At 36.2% G+C, this 16,308-nt stretch overlaps 1 protein-coding gene across 1 annotated transcript; it reads left to right on the top strand.

Moving 5' to 3' along the window:
* Positions 1-12,165: 12,165 nt before the first annotated feature.
* LOC137720680 (lectin-like protein LEC) lies at positions 12,166-13,792 on the top strand. Its single transcript, XM_068459776.1, has one exon. It carries the CDS (start codon positions 12,264-12,266, stop codon positions 13,344-13,346), a length of 1,083 nt encoding a protein of 360 aa, XP_068315877.1. The 5' UTR covers positions 12,166-12,263; the 3' UTR covers positions 13,347-13,792.
* Positions 13,793-16,308: the final 2,516 nt, after the last annotated feature.

Here is a 16,308-nt window from a genome sequence, read left to right as displayed (position 1 = left end):
ACTAATAATTGACTTTAGGCCCCCGATGATTAGTAATACTTTAGAAAAGTAAGACATGCATATGTATGTTATATCAGTTGATTATTAAGACAATGTACCTCCATTCTCTTGCACCCGAAGTTAAATTTTGCTTTCCATATGTTTACTGTAACTTAGAATATTACTTAATAAAAATATAAAAAAAAAACAAAAAGATTAAGAAATCATCATCACGCACCTTCTATTTTGAGAAGGAAACCCTAGCTTCTCTATACCCACACCACATATATTTTGATCGATGTTTTCTTATTGTCCATAAGCATTAGTACAATTTGACGGATGGAACAGTAGCTTTCTCATCATCTTGTGTATTTATAATGGTGTCAATAGATGTGGTCCAAACCCTCCACGTCCAACAATTGAAGAATTGTAGATGAGGGCCAAGACGGTAGTCAGCGTAGGACCTCTCAAGAGATGATTTTAAATGATCTCCAATCATATTCGTTCATCGTACTTCGTGCAGTAGATTTTTTTTATTTAAAATTGAATATAAACAATACCTGACAAAATCTGACCTCATGATGTATGATGAACGGATGTGATTGGAGGTCTCTGAGATCCTCTTTCGTTCTATTTTGGCTGATGATACCTTTTCAAACTTTAATAGGGGTTTTTTTTTTTTTTTTTTTAACTTTAATCCTTGAAAAATATTGGAATTTAAATAAAACCTAGTGTTAGATTACATATTGATTTTAGTCATTTGATGTGTACTTTAATCATTTTTTTTAATAGCTGATGTGTATTTTATTTAATGTCTTTGTATTAAATATTTAAATTTATTAATATACATATTTTAATTAAAAAAATTACATATAAAGTATACTTTTAATAATTAATTTTATATTGAGACAACACTTTTTAAGCATTTCAAGGAGAGACAAAAGTTAATACATGTGACAGATGACATCATTGCCTTTATTTTCTCTGGAGTTTAAGTTACAAAAATACCCTTGATACAAATTGATTATACTAAAAATTACCCTTTAGCAGTTGGAGGATATGAAAACTAGTCTGCAGTTGAAGGTCCCTCGCTTGGCCATTTGGTCATCCCATCTCTGCATACATTCTTCATTTCAAGACCATACATTTTCCTGTGTTATGTTATCGAATTATAATTTTACATGACTTTTGAAGTAAACAAACCGTCAATAAGACTTCCACCCACCTACCCCACTTCGCTCCGTCGCCAACAAATCGTCAATAAAACTTCCACCTACCCCAATCCGCCACCGGCAACTCCCATATCTCCTTAGTCCTTACCCAGCCAAGCCATTTTCTCTTTCTATCTAAACTTCCACACTAGGTTCATATAAGAGGTTCTGTTTCAACTCACTACTTATCACCACCTTTAGGTTTCAAATGTGCAGGGAGACATCAAAACCAAGTTCGAAATGTGCAGCAAGGCACGGTGTTTTAATTGCAATCTCTTAATTGGTTTATAAAATTAAACTGTAAATTATACAAAGAAAGAAAATTAAGAAACAAAAATTGAAAGAAAAAAAAAGGGGTTAGTTTGGTGGTGGTGGTGGAACAAGAACTACTTTGGTTGAAGGTGGAGACTGTGTTGCAATTTTGTTTAAAGATGGTGAAGGGTTGTGGAGGTGAAAACAATTAGGCCAAAATGGATAGTTTTACAATTTTTCATATTTTTATTTTACTTTTCTTAAAATGGCCTCGCATTGCAATTAAATGTTTTAAGTTGTGAAACAGGTGTCCAGTGATTCATGTATGACTCACTTTAGTGGCAAGTCTTGCCAACAATTCTCTTCTTTACATTTACGGTGATGAAAACAAAATATTTACATTTATGGGTTGAATTGATTATGCAAAAATGGTCGAAAATGAATTGAATGGATTCTGCAAAACTGATCGATGACGGGTAGAACTGATTCTGCAATAATTGTTGAAGACAGGTTGAAATGTTGAAATGATTATGCAAAAATGATCGAGGATGGGTTGATCGGATTCTGGAAAAATCGTCTAAGACAGTTTGAACTGATTCTGCAAATATGGTTGAGGAATGGTTACACTGATTCTGCAAAAATAGTTGATGACGAGTTGAACTGATTTTGTAAAAGATGTCAAGGACGGGTTCAACTGATTATACAAAAATGGTCGATGACGCGTTAAACTGATTTTGCAAAAATCATCGAATAAGCGTTGAACTGATTCTGCAAAAATGGTTGAGGATGAGTTGAATTGATTCTACTAATAAATGATACAAACTGATTTTATATATAATTTCAAAACTGATTCTGCATAAATAGTCGATGATGGATTGAGCTTTTGGCACATGTTAATTTTGTTGGAGTTGTGAAGGTTGGATTTTATTAACAACCCTAAAGCTTTAGGGGTATGATTGGTATTTTAATATATTGTTTCAATATTTTTAGGTTAGGCTTTAGTTGTTTTTAGATTTTGTCTCTCCTTGACATGTTTAAAAATCAGTGTAGTTCATTGAAATATGGTAAAAGTTTTTGTCTCTCTATATAAAACTCTCATTTTAATTCGTTAATTTTGTTTAATTTCCTCCAATTAGAGAATCATTTAATAAAAATATTCACACGTATGAAAAATATGTAAATACATAAGTGTACCAAAATATATTATAATAAATATAATCTACAAAATGTTTGCACGGAAATGTATGTACCAAAACGTAGATAGTTAATGAAATGTATTATATTAAATTAATGTACCTAATATGTCTGTATCGAAATGGATATACCAAAATATATTAAATAAATTAAAATTCCTAAATGAAGAACACAAACCGTATCAAAATATATTATATAAAAAGTAGTTTACCGTGATATTTACAATGATGAATGAAATAAAAATTAGGATTAAATGTACTTAATACATTAAACAAGGAAGAAAAAGAGAAATAAAACAACAAAATATAATTGTATGAAGTGATTAAATGTATACTGACACATTTAGTCCAGGGACAAAAATTAGGTTTCTATCTTACACAAGGGATTTGGATCCTCTCCTGAGCTAATGGAAAGGATCTTCCTGATCCATCATCACGGACCAACGGCTACAATTATTATAATTTTAAATAGAGCCCCCTGTTTGTAGCCGTTGTATAAAAATCCAACGGCCCACGATGATGGGTCAGGAGGATCCTCTCCATTAGCTCAAGAGAGGATCCAAATCCTTACACAAGGTTATAGTTTAAAAGTGATTTTCTTAAAGACTAGAATGAAGTTTTCTATTTTTTCTTCTTCAACTATTTAAACAACTTTTATGATAGTAACTCAATCATCTTACATATTTATTATTCACAAAATGAGAATTCGCTTAAGCTTCTGGTATTCAAAAGGGTAATTGTTTGTGATCACTTTATCTTATAACTTTTGTTGTGCCAGAAGTTTTAAATTTGTTGTATATATATATATTTTCCATGAAATTAACAAAACAAAAATTCGGAATTAGTCATGACCACATGATCTTAGATTCAAACTTACACGAGTAGATTATATTATAAGGAAGTTATTTTCACAAATTTTTTTCTATTGCTAGACACTTTTATTTATTCTTGACATCTAAATTGAATAAATCATAAAACTCAAAAGACAAAAATAAATAAGAGCATGCAAACAACATTTTTCAGATTATATATATTTCTAACCCAAAATTCCACGTTATGAATTCAATAAAAGAAAAGGGTGTGTGAGTGGAATCTGTTGGCCCTAGGTGGGTGAATAGTATATCTCATGCATGGGAGAGATGAAGATCTGAAATATAATTGGCAGCAGCAATAGCCAATTAGCAGGTGCATTCAAGTTCCTGTGGTGATCCAGCAGATGGGTTACAAGGCCTGAGAGTAAATAATTCTTGTGTCCTGCAAACAAGGGACATATGTCCTTGGATGTGAGCCAAAACCCTATTTTCAAATCACATCAGACAGTATAAGCCAATCACAAATTACCCCATTTTCACATTATGCGTGGGAAGGTAAAATATATATATGCATGGTGGACCGTGGAGCCACTGTATAGCACCATCGACAAACCTGCTCTGTGGCTGTGGTCCATCTATATGCTTCAGTGCTTCACTAGTGTGGACAAGATCTAGCACCATCCATGCCATCATGATCTGGAGTGGTCAACTGTGCAATCTTGAAGCGGCCCCCGCATTTTGAACGGCCGAGATGACTACTGTAGAAGCAGGATTAGCTTTTCAGCCAAGCACTAGATATGTTGTTTTGCCCTTTCATGTATTGCACGACAGTCACCATTTATGGAGGATGACAAGTAACTGTTACTATGGAGCATGTTTTTCTTTCTTTTTCGTTAGGAACTTACAACTAATTAACAAGTGAGAAGTTTTGAAAAGGTTGCTGCCGAATTGAGGAAAAAGGTAAAATTTCACTTACACACTTATAGACAATATATATAATGCATAGTCATGTTACAAAGATCAATAGTGGTTAGAGGACCCCATCCATAAATCAATCTTGCAAAAAAATTCATGTGGTAGGTGGCTATATTAATTTAGCAATACACAAAGATTGGAAGTTCATTTTATGGGGTAACATAATATGTAAAATTCACTAGACCTACTTCATTTTCTTATCAAATATAAGTTGTAAAATATGTACAGAACCAGCTTCTGAGCAGGAATCCTGCTCTAGAGTTTACACGGTCAAATATCATAGACTGTTGCTTTGCTCGTATAGCAACGAATTATTGACTAGATATTGATTGTCTATAGTTCATTGTTTATGTTAGTTTTAGTTCCATAATAAAGGAGTGTTATGTAGGCAATACATGGTCACCAGACGAGGCATTGATCCCGCTCCATGAACAGTGGAACAGAGTCACTTTTAAAATTGGGCTCAGGTAAGTATCTATGTATATATTATGGTGAGTGGACGGCTAAGAAATTAATCAATATTGTTAGTAAGATTGACACCTTTTTTTTTTTCTTTTTTTTTGTGTGCCTATCCATGTGCACCATTTATAGGCCTTCGTAGTGATGGTCCTCGCACTTTGGTGTCTAAATAAAAGATAACAAAATTGAATAAATCATCGTTTGTGTCTTCTATTATCTCGTTTCTTTTTTGGTGGTTTGGTAAATGTTCCTTTTATGCTTACTAAACGGAAGAACTTCATTGGACTAACACTAGGGTTTCCAACATTTCAACTATAATTGTCAAAGAGTGAGGACCATCACTTTAACTTTGTTATTAGATAATTTGAAGTTTTCCACTAAAATTTAATTTTAACTTTTCTTTTTGTAATATTAGAGGAATCAAATTCTCGACGTGTTTTAAATTCTAATCTGAATCAATCAACTACACCACATATTTTAAATGATTTTACTGAATTACATTACATTGAGGAGAAATTTTTCCATGTACTAGCTAAAAATTAACACAACTCAATGCTCTAAGTGTCATAATACAAGTGATTGAAATGTTTTTTAAGTATTCAACTACTTATATTATGACACTTAGTATAACAGATCATGTTCCGACACGCTGAAAAAATATCTCGTCTTTGAGGAAGACCGGTGCCTTGATTGACTAAATCACACACCTTGTGGATCCCACTAGCTAATACATTTTAATTTCAAAGAATCCGGATCCTCTTTGTGAGGATCCATGGGATTCATGAATCATGTCCATTCATCGTACATCATGCGGTCAGAAATCATTTTATATATTTTTATTTAAAATTAAATACCAACAATACCTGACAAAAACTGACCGCACGATGTACAATAAACGGACACGATTCACGTATCATCACCACATGAATCCAGATCCTGGTGGAATTTCAAAATCCATTATAGGGTCTTATCATTGACTGATATATGAATATATATTTAGATACCATAATTAAATTTTAAAAAAAAATGAGAATGTGCAATACTCTGTGAAAGCATAGAAAAAGAGTAGGTGTGTGAGGGGGAACATGGTTGGACCACAGACCTTGATTTAGATGAGGAGAATATATGAGAAATTAAACCATAAATTAATTCGATTGTACCAACTTGTTGGGGGACTTCTAATGTGGACGCACAACCTATAAACCTTTTCCATGTGTCTAGTTTGTTTGAGAATGGGGTCTACAAATAAAAATATCCTTGAAATTAAACTTTTATATGTGATAAGATAGGGAAGGTATTTGAGATAAACCTCAAGTCAGTGATAACAAGTTGGTGTAGAACTCACCATTCAAGAGCCGAAGCTAAGCCTTTTTAGTTATAAGTAGTGAAAAATACAATTAGACCATGATCTTAACTATTTAGCTCATTAACCCTATCAATTGTCATAGAAAATGTCTTCATTATGATTATTTTGATAAATAAAAAAATGAATAAAACTTGCATTCTCCTCTTTGAGAGATAAACTCATTCTTTGACCACTTGTAAATAACGTGTTTTCATCGTAAAAATTTTATAATCGAAACTGTTCAATGTCTTAATTTTCATCTGAAGATTTTTCTACAAAAACTCATTCGACTCGGATATTGTTTAGTCATTCAAATTGTATCAAATAAATCAACAGTATAAGTACTGAGTAAAATATTAATGATGAACTGTCCATTTACTTGATACATTTAGAGGACTAAACGATCTCCGTTTTAAATGATTTTTTGATTTTTTGTGAGTATGATATTCAAATGAAGATTAAGATACTGAACAATTCTGATTATGAAATTTATATGGTAAAAGTAGAAGAATAAATTCACCCCTAAAGAAGGGAATGCAAGTATTATCCAAAAAGAATAAAAATATATGAATGGTAACATCGAAGATAAAGAAGTTATAACGCTCACTCCCTCTTTTATATTGGAGGCTCCCTCAAATACCATTTTCCTCTTACACAGAGAGTTTTGAGAAGGAAGCGAAGTGCTGGGTTGGTTTCATATATTAATTGCTTCTAGAGGAGGCATCCAAAGGGATCGCATTGATCCCAGCTAACTATTTATTTCCACCGTTTGGTTTGGATCATGCTATCCCTTTGGATTTCTCCTTTGGAAGCTTCAAACTTATTTCTTTATATCTTGCATCAACGACTTCTCACACGTTCAAGGTATTCGGCCAAACTCGACGGTTTCTTGTTCAGGTAATTCAAACTTTTTCATATATATGTCTTACCTTCTTCTCTCTCTCTTTTTTTGTCAGATCGAGCTTCGAAAATCTATGTTTTCAGCAGCCAACATCTGAATATTTTCATTGACTGGAAAAAAAGATGCACATCGTCATAGTTAATGAGACAAATTATGCATTTCGATTAGGGTTTTGCATTCTATACTTATGATTCTACCATATATATATATATATATGTCTTTTCATCATGTCGAAAATCTATTTGACCCTTAATTATGAACTCCCCTCTATACCAATTATTCATGAAATTAACTTGGGCAAAGATTTTGGTTTGTATATATTAATCTCTGTTGTTTCTTCAATTAAAATTTGAGGATACTTTTCTGCATATATAGCTTCCTATATATCTTGCTAAATTATGTAATTATTTGTTGTGTTGTATATAGAATATTAGGGAAAGCTATAAGTTAACCAAACCCGAAATCCCATATGAACATGTTGGATCTGATTTTCTGGGGATAAAGTTCGACGCTAAAACCCAGAAATGAACTCTGGAAAACAATCAATTGTTATGTTTACTCACGTTGTTTACAGGTGTCATTGATGTTTATTAATCTTATTTAATTTTTTTTTTATTTAAACCAGATGTCTCACTCCCCAACTCTCTCTAACTCCCTCCTTCCAAAAACCCTAGATCCGAAGACCTACAGCTACCTGCCTCTTGCTCCGGCTTGCGGTCGGCGGCAACCATTTGCCCCCTAATTCGAGTCATGCTGATCGTTTATTTTGTCCCCTCCCAGACACCGTGCCCCCACTCTCCCACCGCTTCCCCTACCTTCGTGCCATGCCTCCTTTCCCCCCGCCTCGTCTTTGTCCCCCTACTTTTCCCTTACCTCGCGCCTCTTCCTCCCCCTCACCATCCCCTCTCCCACAAATTTTCAAGCAGCTCGCCCTTCCTTTGATGAAGCTCTTCCTGAGTTCTGGCTTTGCTCTTTTGGGCTAGACCCGCGGGTATGGGTAAGATTTGTGGTTGTGGCGGGTTAGATCCACCCCCCATGACTCGTTCTCCAGGGTGATTTTGCCCTCCTCAGGCAGCCTAGCCGCCTTACATGACCAAACCTGTGGCGGCTCTTGTGGTGAAGGCTATACATATCTCTAGAAGCGGTGTTGGTGTCGTGGAGTCAAGTTTATTAGTGGTTCCCTTTTCGAATTAGTTAGTTTTGTTTAATGTTTTGTGTTATGTCGCTTCGGCGAGTGTTATGGCCTCGTTGTTCTAGCGGTGGTGCGATGTGGCCTAGTTGCTTTAGTGATGGCTTATGTGTGCATTCAGAGCATGATTTGTCACGTTTATATCTTTTGTGACATATTATAGCACGTGCATCCAGTTTTTGTGTGTGGTAGTCATAAGGGGTTTTATCTTATTTGTTGATGAATGAATCTCTTTAGATAAGAAAATTGGTCAATGGAGAATACGTACCCATTTGGCACCTCTTAGATTTGATTTGGGTTAATGGAACCTAGCTCCATTGCTTGTAAAAAAAATCTTATTTACATTATAACAAAGATAGGTTAAAACTGATTAATCTTAGTAATTTGTAGTATACTACTACATTACATATCTACGGTGAATACATTTTTAATCAAATTTCCTTCATCCTGTCGAAATTTCCTTAAAAACATTATGGTAAACAAATTGTAATCGATTTTCTTTTGCAGTGAAACATGAAAAAGTAAAAAATAAAAGTTTCTAGATTAAGAAACTGGTAGTAAGTTTTGATTTTCCAGTTCATGAATCATGATTAGCATAAAAGTGGAAGCTCTCAAGGTGAAGTCTTGCGTTACAATTTACCCTAATCTCTGAAACTTTAGATCATTACCTTCCAACACTTTGACTTCACCTTTTTGTAAAGGTAATTTTACTTTGACGATCAAATTGACAAATTGCAAGAAAGTAGAAATCACATGGTTTATTAGCATGAATTATTTTCTACAATTGCCACCACCCGAAACTAGGGAGATCCAGTTGAACTTGAACCTACCAGAACAGACTAACATGGCCACATGAACTACAGTGGACCAAAGTCAAGAACTCCAAATCTCAGGCTTTTAAGGACTTTAATTAGAATCCAATGTAGTGGAGGAATGATTTTATAAGCTTAACGACTTTCTTTTTCCCCCACTTTTGGGCCTCGCATTGAGTGCACCAAAGGCAAAGGCAAAGACATCATATACATGTGATGAGATGAGACCTAATTAAATAAAAGTTCTTTTATCCATTTCTCTCATTTTGAAATAAAGGATCGATTTGTAAAACTCATACGAAACGTACGAAAATTCTAGCATGCTTTGGTGTACTTGATTTATTTTGTCGCAAGACTGATGACTCCCAACCTTGCACCACCTTAATTATTTTCCTTGTTATTAAATTAATAGATAGACTTAAATCACAAAATTGTATATTGAAAATGGTCTTGTATACGTTGATTATATACATTTAGGTACGGTTTCGGCCACCAAAATTGGGGTGTGGGGAGGGGAATGGGAAAGGGGTGGGTGAGAGCTATAATGTGGGTTGGACTCGAGCACGCATCAACTATCCTTGAAGTCTGTTTGTGTATGTTTTACTTTCTTTTTAAAATAAATATGTAGATTTGTAGAATACACAGTTACTTATGCAGTATAACGTGCATGTGAAAGAGAGCGCTATTGTGTAGTATTGTGGAGGATGGCTTGCACTATTAAGTAATTAGATGATTAGCTTTCACTTTGAATTTGTCAACAATATGAAGAAACCCTAAACGAATTCTTGATTTCAGAAGCTTCCTAAACCTATGCAAAGTTTGGAGAATTCTCGAGTAGAAAATGTTGCGTGGTCTAACTATCATCATTGTTCATCATGGTAGTAATTAATAGTAATCATCACCATCATCATCTAAATCTAAATCTTTTACCACTAAACGAATGGTCTAATTCAAATGGCAGATGGGGTCCAAAGTGGGAGAAGAAGAATTTGTATGGGGGCACCAGTGTCCTCTGTGTGTGTGCGTGAGTGTCGTGTGTGTGCAAATTATCTTGAATTGTGAGATATGCACCCCAATTGTCTCCCTCCTGCACTACACAAAGCTTTATCAAGGACACACAAACGGCCAAAACAAAACCCACACACTTGAAATTTTTTCAATCCATCAGAAGTATTTGGATGCTGCTTTTGCTGTGGCAACTACCAAAGGGACCCCAAAACCCTTGACTTGCCTGTTCAATCCGTCCGAAGGATTTGGATGCTGCTTTGCTCTGGCAACTACCAAAGGGACCCCAAAACCCTTGACTTGCCTCCAAATTCAAACCCCTCCACTCCTATTTCTTCTCGATTACTTGTTTTAATATTTTCACTTTGTGAGACTCGATTTTTCAGTCATGTATTCGGGACCTGGAGGATTTGATTACTTGGGGGATTTGATTGAGAAGTGTTCATAAAGTTGCACGTTACCCTTACGTTGCTATCTATCGAAGCTACCATATGAAAAAGAATGGAAGTATTATTTTGTATTCGACATGCAGGCATAGTGCGTTCCTGCTACCGTATCAGAATAATACGAAGAGCTCTGTACAGTATCAAGCAGAGAGAACAGAGGGGAGGAATTCAAATTGCATGAGAAGCTAGGGCAGAAAATGAACAAGTGCTTAAGGGATTCAAGATGATTTGGGGGTAGTTTGTGAGAGACCTGAACACAAGAACTCGAATGTGTTGAGTCACATGAGTTACAAATTTCTTGAAATAGAGAAAGACTTTCATGCAACGAGAATGTCATATTTGTAAGTCCAAATAAATATGACCAATAAACAACATTAGACAGTAAAATTTATCCCAATAGCGAGCTATTCCTCACTGATTTAGTATTTGCATTGCTACAATGGGATATTATAAAATAACTTAGGAATCTATAGGCTCGTTTCGAAATTTTTTTTTTTTTAAATAATTGAAAATGTTTTTGGAACCAATCCTTAATAAAAATGTAAGTGCTTCCTTAAAAAATGAAACACTTCAAGTGTTTTTGGTACTCAAAAATATTTTTACCAAAAATGATTTCAGTCATTTTAAAAGAACTTCCAGACAAACCATAGATCACAAAAAAAAATATATGGCCCTCCTAATCTATGAGCACGTTGCAAACTCATATGCTAATTGCTCGCGTCCGAAAGCTCTTACAATATTGCTCGCGTCCTAAACCAACAGCTTAATCCACCATTTATTGAAACGATTCTTTGTGTTGTTGACTAATTGTCAATTCTTATGGCAGATGCCCTTGGATTGCAAATACAATTCATATTTTGCTGCGGATGGAAAGGACTGGATTTGGATATTTATATGTTAAATGGGCCTTTAGATTTGTTTCTGTTTAGGTTGTTTGGGCTTTTTTCTTTTTAATAAATAGGCCGTATCTGGACACCAAAAATTTTGTAAAGTTTTTAAAGACAGATGTAGCCCTCAACAAAATGATTCAAAAGCCCATATTAAACAAATTAAATATTTTCTAAAACAAGTAAAGAAATCTCATAAAAACAAAATTAAATGATATAAAAATATTAAAATAGAAAACGGAAGAGAAAACTCTCTCCCGTCCCTTCCTACCTCCAAACCCTCCATTATCAAAAAAAAAATAAAAAAATAAAAAACCTCTAAGCTCCACTATCGTCATCTCGCCAAATCCCTGGTTACAAGATGACTTTAAATATTGAGAGTGTGCAAGCGGTCTTTTACCACAGTAGTAGAAAAATATTGAACTATTGCATTACGGTGTGAGTTTGAACTCTATCAATTGTTAATCTAACAAAATTTATCGTTTGACAAAAAAAAACGTTAAAAATGTGAAATGTAGTTGGTTCAAAATTTTATCACCAAAAAGTTGACCAAACAAAGACCAGGGTTTCGACTCTTGACTCATGTCGTCAACTGCTTTCTAAATCAGGGTGTCGGTGTGAAGGCAACACGACGTCGTTAAGCCTATATATGTTGCGGGTTTTTTGGACAGAAAAATGCAAAACTGCTTTACCAAAAAAATAGAAAAATCCGTTTTTCGGATCGGATAAATAGAAAATCGTTGAATCGCTCTGATTCGGGAAGTGCACGAGGACGCCTCGGGTTTCTGCAAACAACAATGGCGAACTTCACCATTTCCCGCTGCAATTTCCCCTTCATTTTCCTCCTCTCCTCCTTCTATTTCCTAACCCTAACCCTAATTGCAGAACCCACTTCTTCTTCCGGGCCCGAACCTCTAAACAACAGCAGCAATCCCAACTTCGATTCCGAAATTGCCCTCCTCGGTGACGCCGCGCTAGCAGGCGGTGGATCCTATGTCAACCTTACGCGGCCGTCGGTCTCAAGCTCCGGTCTTCTCCTCCGCAGAAAACCCTTTAAATTTCTTGATGGGAATCTCAGCAACCCGACGTCGTTTTCAACCGAGTTCGCATTCTCGATGACGCCCGACGGCGGCGACGGGCTTTTGCTCGTCTTTGCTCCCGGAGATTTGGGGTCCAGATTATCGGGTAAGGGCCCGTTTGGGATTAAAGGTGACGATCGATTTCTGGGTGTTGAATTTGATACTGACATGAATGGAGATATGAATGATTTGAATGCTAATCACATAGGGGTAGATGTTGGTAGCTTTGTATCTCTAGCTGTTGGTAATGTTTCTAAATTGAATTTGGTGCTTAATAGTGGAGAAAAGTTGAAATGTTGGATCGATTACGATGCTAGTTCGAAACGATTGGAGATTAGGCTAGGCAAAATGGACGAATCGAGGCCTTATGCTCCGATTACGGCATATGGGATAGATATGTCGGGAATGTGGAGAGGTGAGGATGTGTATGTAGGTATTAGCTCCTCGAATTCGCATGGAAATTCGTCACAGATTAGCAGTGTGTATTCATGGAATTTTAGGCTTAGAAATGTTCCCAAGTCGATGCATTCTCTGCCGGTGAATCCGAGGGGGTATTTGGATGGACATGGTGAGAGTTTGAGCGTGCAGAAGCGGGGGGTTTGCCCATTGACAGTTCTTGCCGGGATGATCTTCGTGACTGGGTGTGGGGCATTGGTGGCATTTGTGATGCTGTTTTTGTGGGCTATTATCATCAGTAGGCACACGGAGTTCCCTGCTGAGTTTTCTCCAAAGCCTGCGGAGTTTAGGTACGAGAAGATCGATGTAGTTGTAGAGAAAGATGTCGATGGTATTAAGTACTAGTGCATAATGTCTTCAAGGGCGTGGCCTTTTTTTCCTGTGAATGTATGTTGCCAATGTTGTTTGTAATCTCTAACATGAAAATGTGATGAATTCTGTTGTTTTGGTGTACCTGGCTGTGTTTCCTGCAACTGCTGTGGATCTCAGGTATGTGAAGATCAAAGTAGTTGTAGAGAAAGATGCCGATGGTGTTAAGAAGTAGAGCGTAAAAACCTTAACATGTGTGGCTTTTTTTGCTGTGATTCTATGTCGGAAATGTTGATTGTAATTTCTAACCCGAACAAATGTGATGAATGCTGTAGTTCTGGTGTGAATTCTGATGGCAAATTCTAATGCAATTAGGTCTGATGATCACATATGTCGTGTGTATATGTGGATCTGTTTTGTTCATTCATCATATAGCTCCATTTTGTGCAATTTAGCAAGTATGAAAAGTTTGCTATTTTAAAGTGTGTTACACCTTTTATGTCTATTTTATTCATTATATTGATGAGTTTTTTAGATAATGGGGTGTAAATGTGGCTTACATATCAACCCATTTACGGGTTTCAATACTCACCATGTCATCAATTGAATGAAAATTCAAATAATTCATTAGACTAAAGGCGTAAATTGCTACAATCTCAAAACCGGTAGCAAAGTGAGAAAATTGAAAACTCGTGGCTCATTTGAAAATCACCTCAGACATGAAGAAGTGAAATGTGGTTAGGGTTGGTTCGATATGGGATCCCGTCCCGAAAATGGGATCTCGAATCCCAAACCGATCCTTAGGTAATACCGAATTTTGAGATTCCCGAAATAAATTCAAGATTTCGGTGTGGTTTCGGGATTGCAGTAGGGTAGAATTTTGGCTTCTTGTTAATGGAAGAAGCTGATAAATTCAATTCAAACCTGCAGATCGAGCATGCAAAACAGAAAAGAAATTGAACATGCAAAGCAGAAATTGACCATGGAAATCCAGAAATCCAAATCAACCAAATCCACATAAAATTAATATAGAAATCCCCAGAAAATTAATCAAGAAATCCATATCCAAATCCAAATCGAAACAATCAAAAGATCTAAATCGTAAATCCCTAATTTGTAAATCCTCATTCGAACCCTAATTCAGAGAAAGCTTTAGAGATGATAGAGAAGGAGATGGGTCGATACTAGAGACGAGAGAGCTTCAAAGATTTGAGAAAGCTTTCGATAGTAGTAGCTCCTTCCTCTCTCTGCTTCTCAACACGAAGAGTGCTACCATCCTCCTTCTGCTCCTTCCTTTCTCTGCTCCTTCCTCCTTTTGTTAGTGGGAGCCAAAAGGCTCCTTCTTTTGAGTTGGGAAGTCGAAAGCCAATTGAATTTTGTGCCTTTACTTTTTTTTTTTTAATTATTAATATTATTTTGTGCCTTCTGTTAGTGGGAGCCAAAAGGCTCTGCTTTTTGAGTTTGGAAATGGGAACCAAAACCCAAAAGTCAATAGGAAACCGAATACTTCAGTATTTTTTTGGATTTCGGGATTACCGAACAAATGGGATTTTGAAACCAATCCCATATCGAAAATTTTGGTATTTTTCAGGATGGGATTACCGAACTTCGGGATGGTTTTGGTTTGGGATTTTTTTGGTTTGGTTTGGGATTTTTGGGAATTTTTTTCAACCCTAAATGTGGTTACCCTAAATCCTAAATCTTTTTTTTTTTTTTGGGTCTACTGTGGAAGGCCTTAGCTATTGTTTGTCGACGGCTCATTGTCGGGGAAGAAGACATTCTGAATCTCTTTCTAGTAAAACCATGGCCAAATTGTATTAGGAGTAGTTATCTTTAAACAATGTTGTTAATCATGGATTTTGATGTATGACTTGTAAGCTTGTCCAATGGGCTGGAAAAGAGCTGGTTCAAACCAGTTTATAACTTTTATATTCCTCTTCCTCGCATACATTTGTGGATCTGATCCAATGAAATTGGTATGGATAGTGGAACTCTGTAAAACAGATTTTAGACGATCAATACGTTTCTAATTGTGTTTTATACGGTCACTCAATACTACGATCTAGTGGTATTCCTTTTTACTTAGAAGTGAGAGTTCTTAGGTTTGAATCTCGTCGATGGCAAATTCGATACTAAATTAGGCTGCCCATCGTATAACTTAGCCGAACTCCTCCTTCCATAGTGTGAAAATATTGATGTACTCAGAAGAAGAAAAAAAAGAGTAAATTACATAAAACTACCTCAACTATTGGGCTAGTTACAGTTTCATATCTCATCTTTAAAAAATTTCAATGTCATACCTTATCTTCAAATTTGTTGCAATGTTATACCTTCCGTCATTTGTTTGTCAATTGCTCTGTTAAATGTTGACGTGGCTTAAGGTGAGGCTGTTAAAAAATTAATAAAATAATAAAAAATAATAATTTACCCTTAAAAATTTTTCAAAATAAAAAACCCATCTTCCTCGACCACATCCCCTTCCCTGCAACCCAAATCCAAAACCACCCCAAACCTAGATCCCACCCACGCCAACATCTTTCCCCCCACCCCCAGACCCACCTCATACTTCTCTGCTACTGCCATGTCCTCCTCCTCCTCCTCCTCCTCCTCCTCCTCCTCCTATCCAACCCCCAAGCCTTTGAGCTTGGCCACTGGGCATCCACATCGTTCTTGAAACAACAGTACGACACACCTATTCGTCGACATCATTCACCTAAGCTTAGTCCTGAGGCGCTCGTAATTAGGATTTCCCTCGCTGACGCAACAGAACTCGACTACGAACAGCGTGGTGACGAAGCCGACGACGTAGGGGACAAGAATGTGGTGGAGATTGAGGGTGGAGTGAGAGAGGAGAAGCGAGAGGGAGTTGAAGATGTAGGAAAAGTAGGACGTCATGAGGAAGGTCCCAGAGAAGAAGGCGAGAATGAGGATGAGGAGGTCGAGGGTGGCCAATGGCAAGTGCTTGCAGAGGAGGGTGCAATTAGGGTTTAATGATTTG

This window comes from Pyrus communis, chromosome 16 (genome assembly GCF_963583255.1).
Source record: "Pyrus communis chromosome 16, drPyrComm1.1, whole genome shotgun sequence".
Taxonomy (NCBI): Eukaryota; Viridiplantae; Streptophyta; class Magnoliopsida; order Rosales; family Rosaceae; genus Pyrus; species Pyrus communis.
Note: the sequence above shows the minus strand (reverse complement) of the source record. Positions and strands in the feature narration are given on the sequence as shown.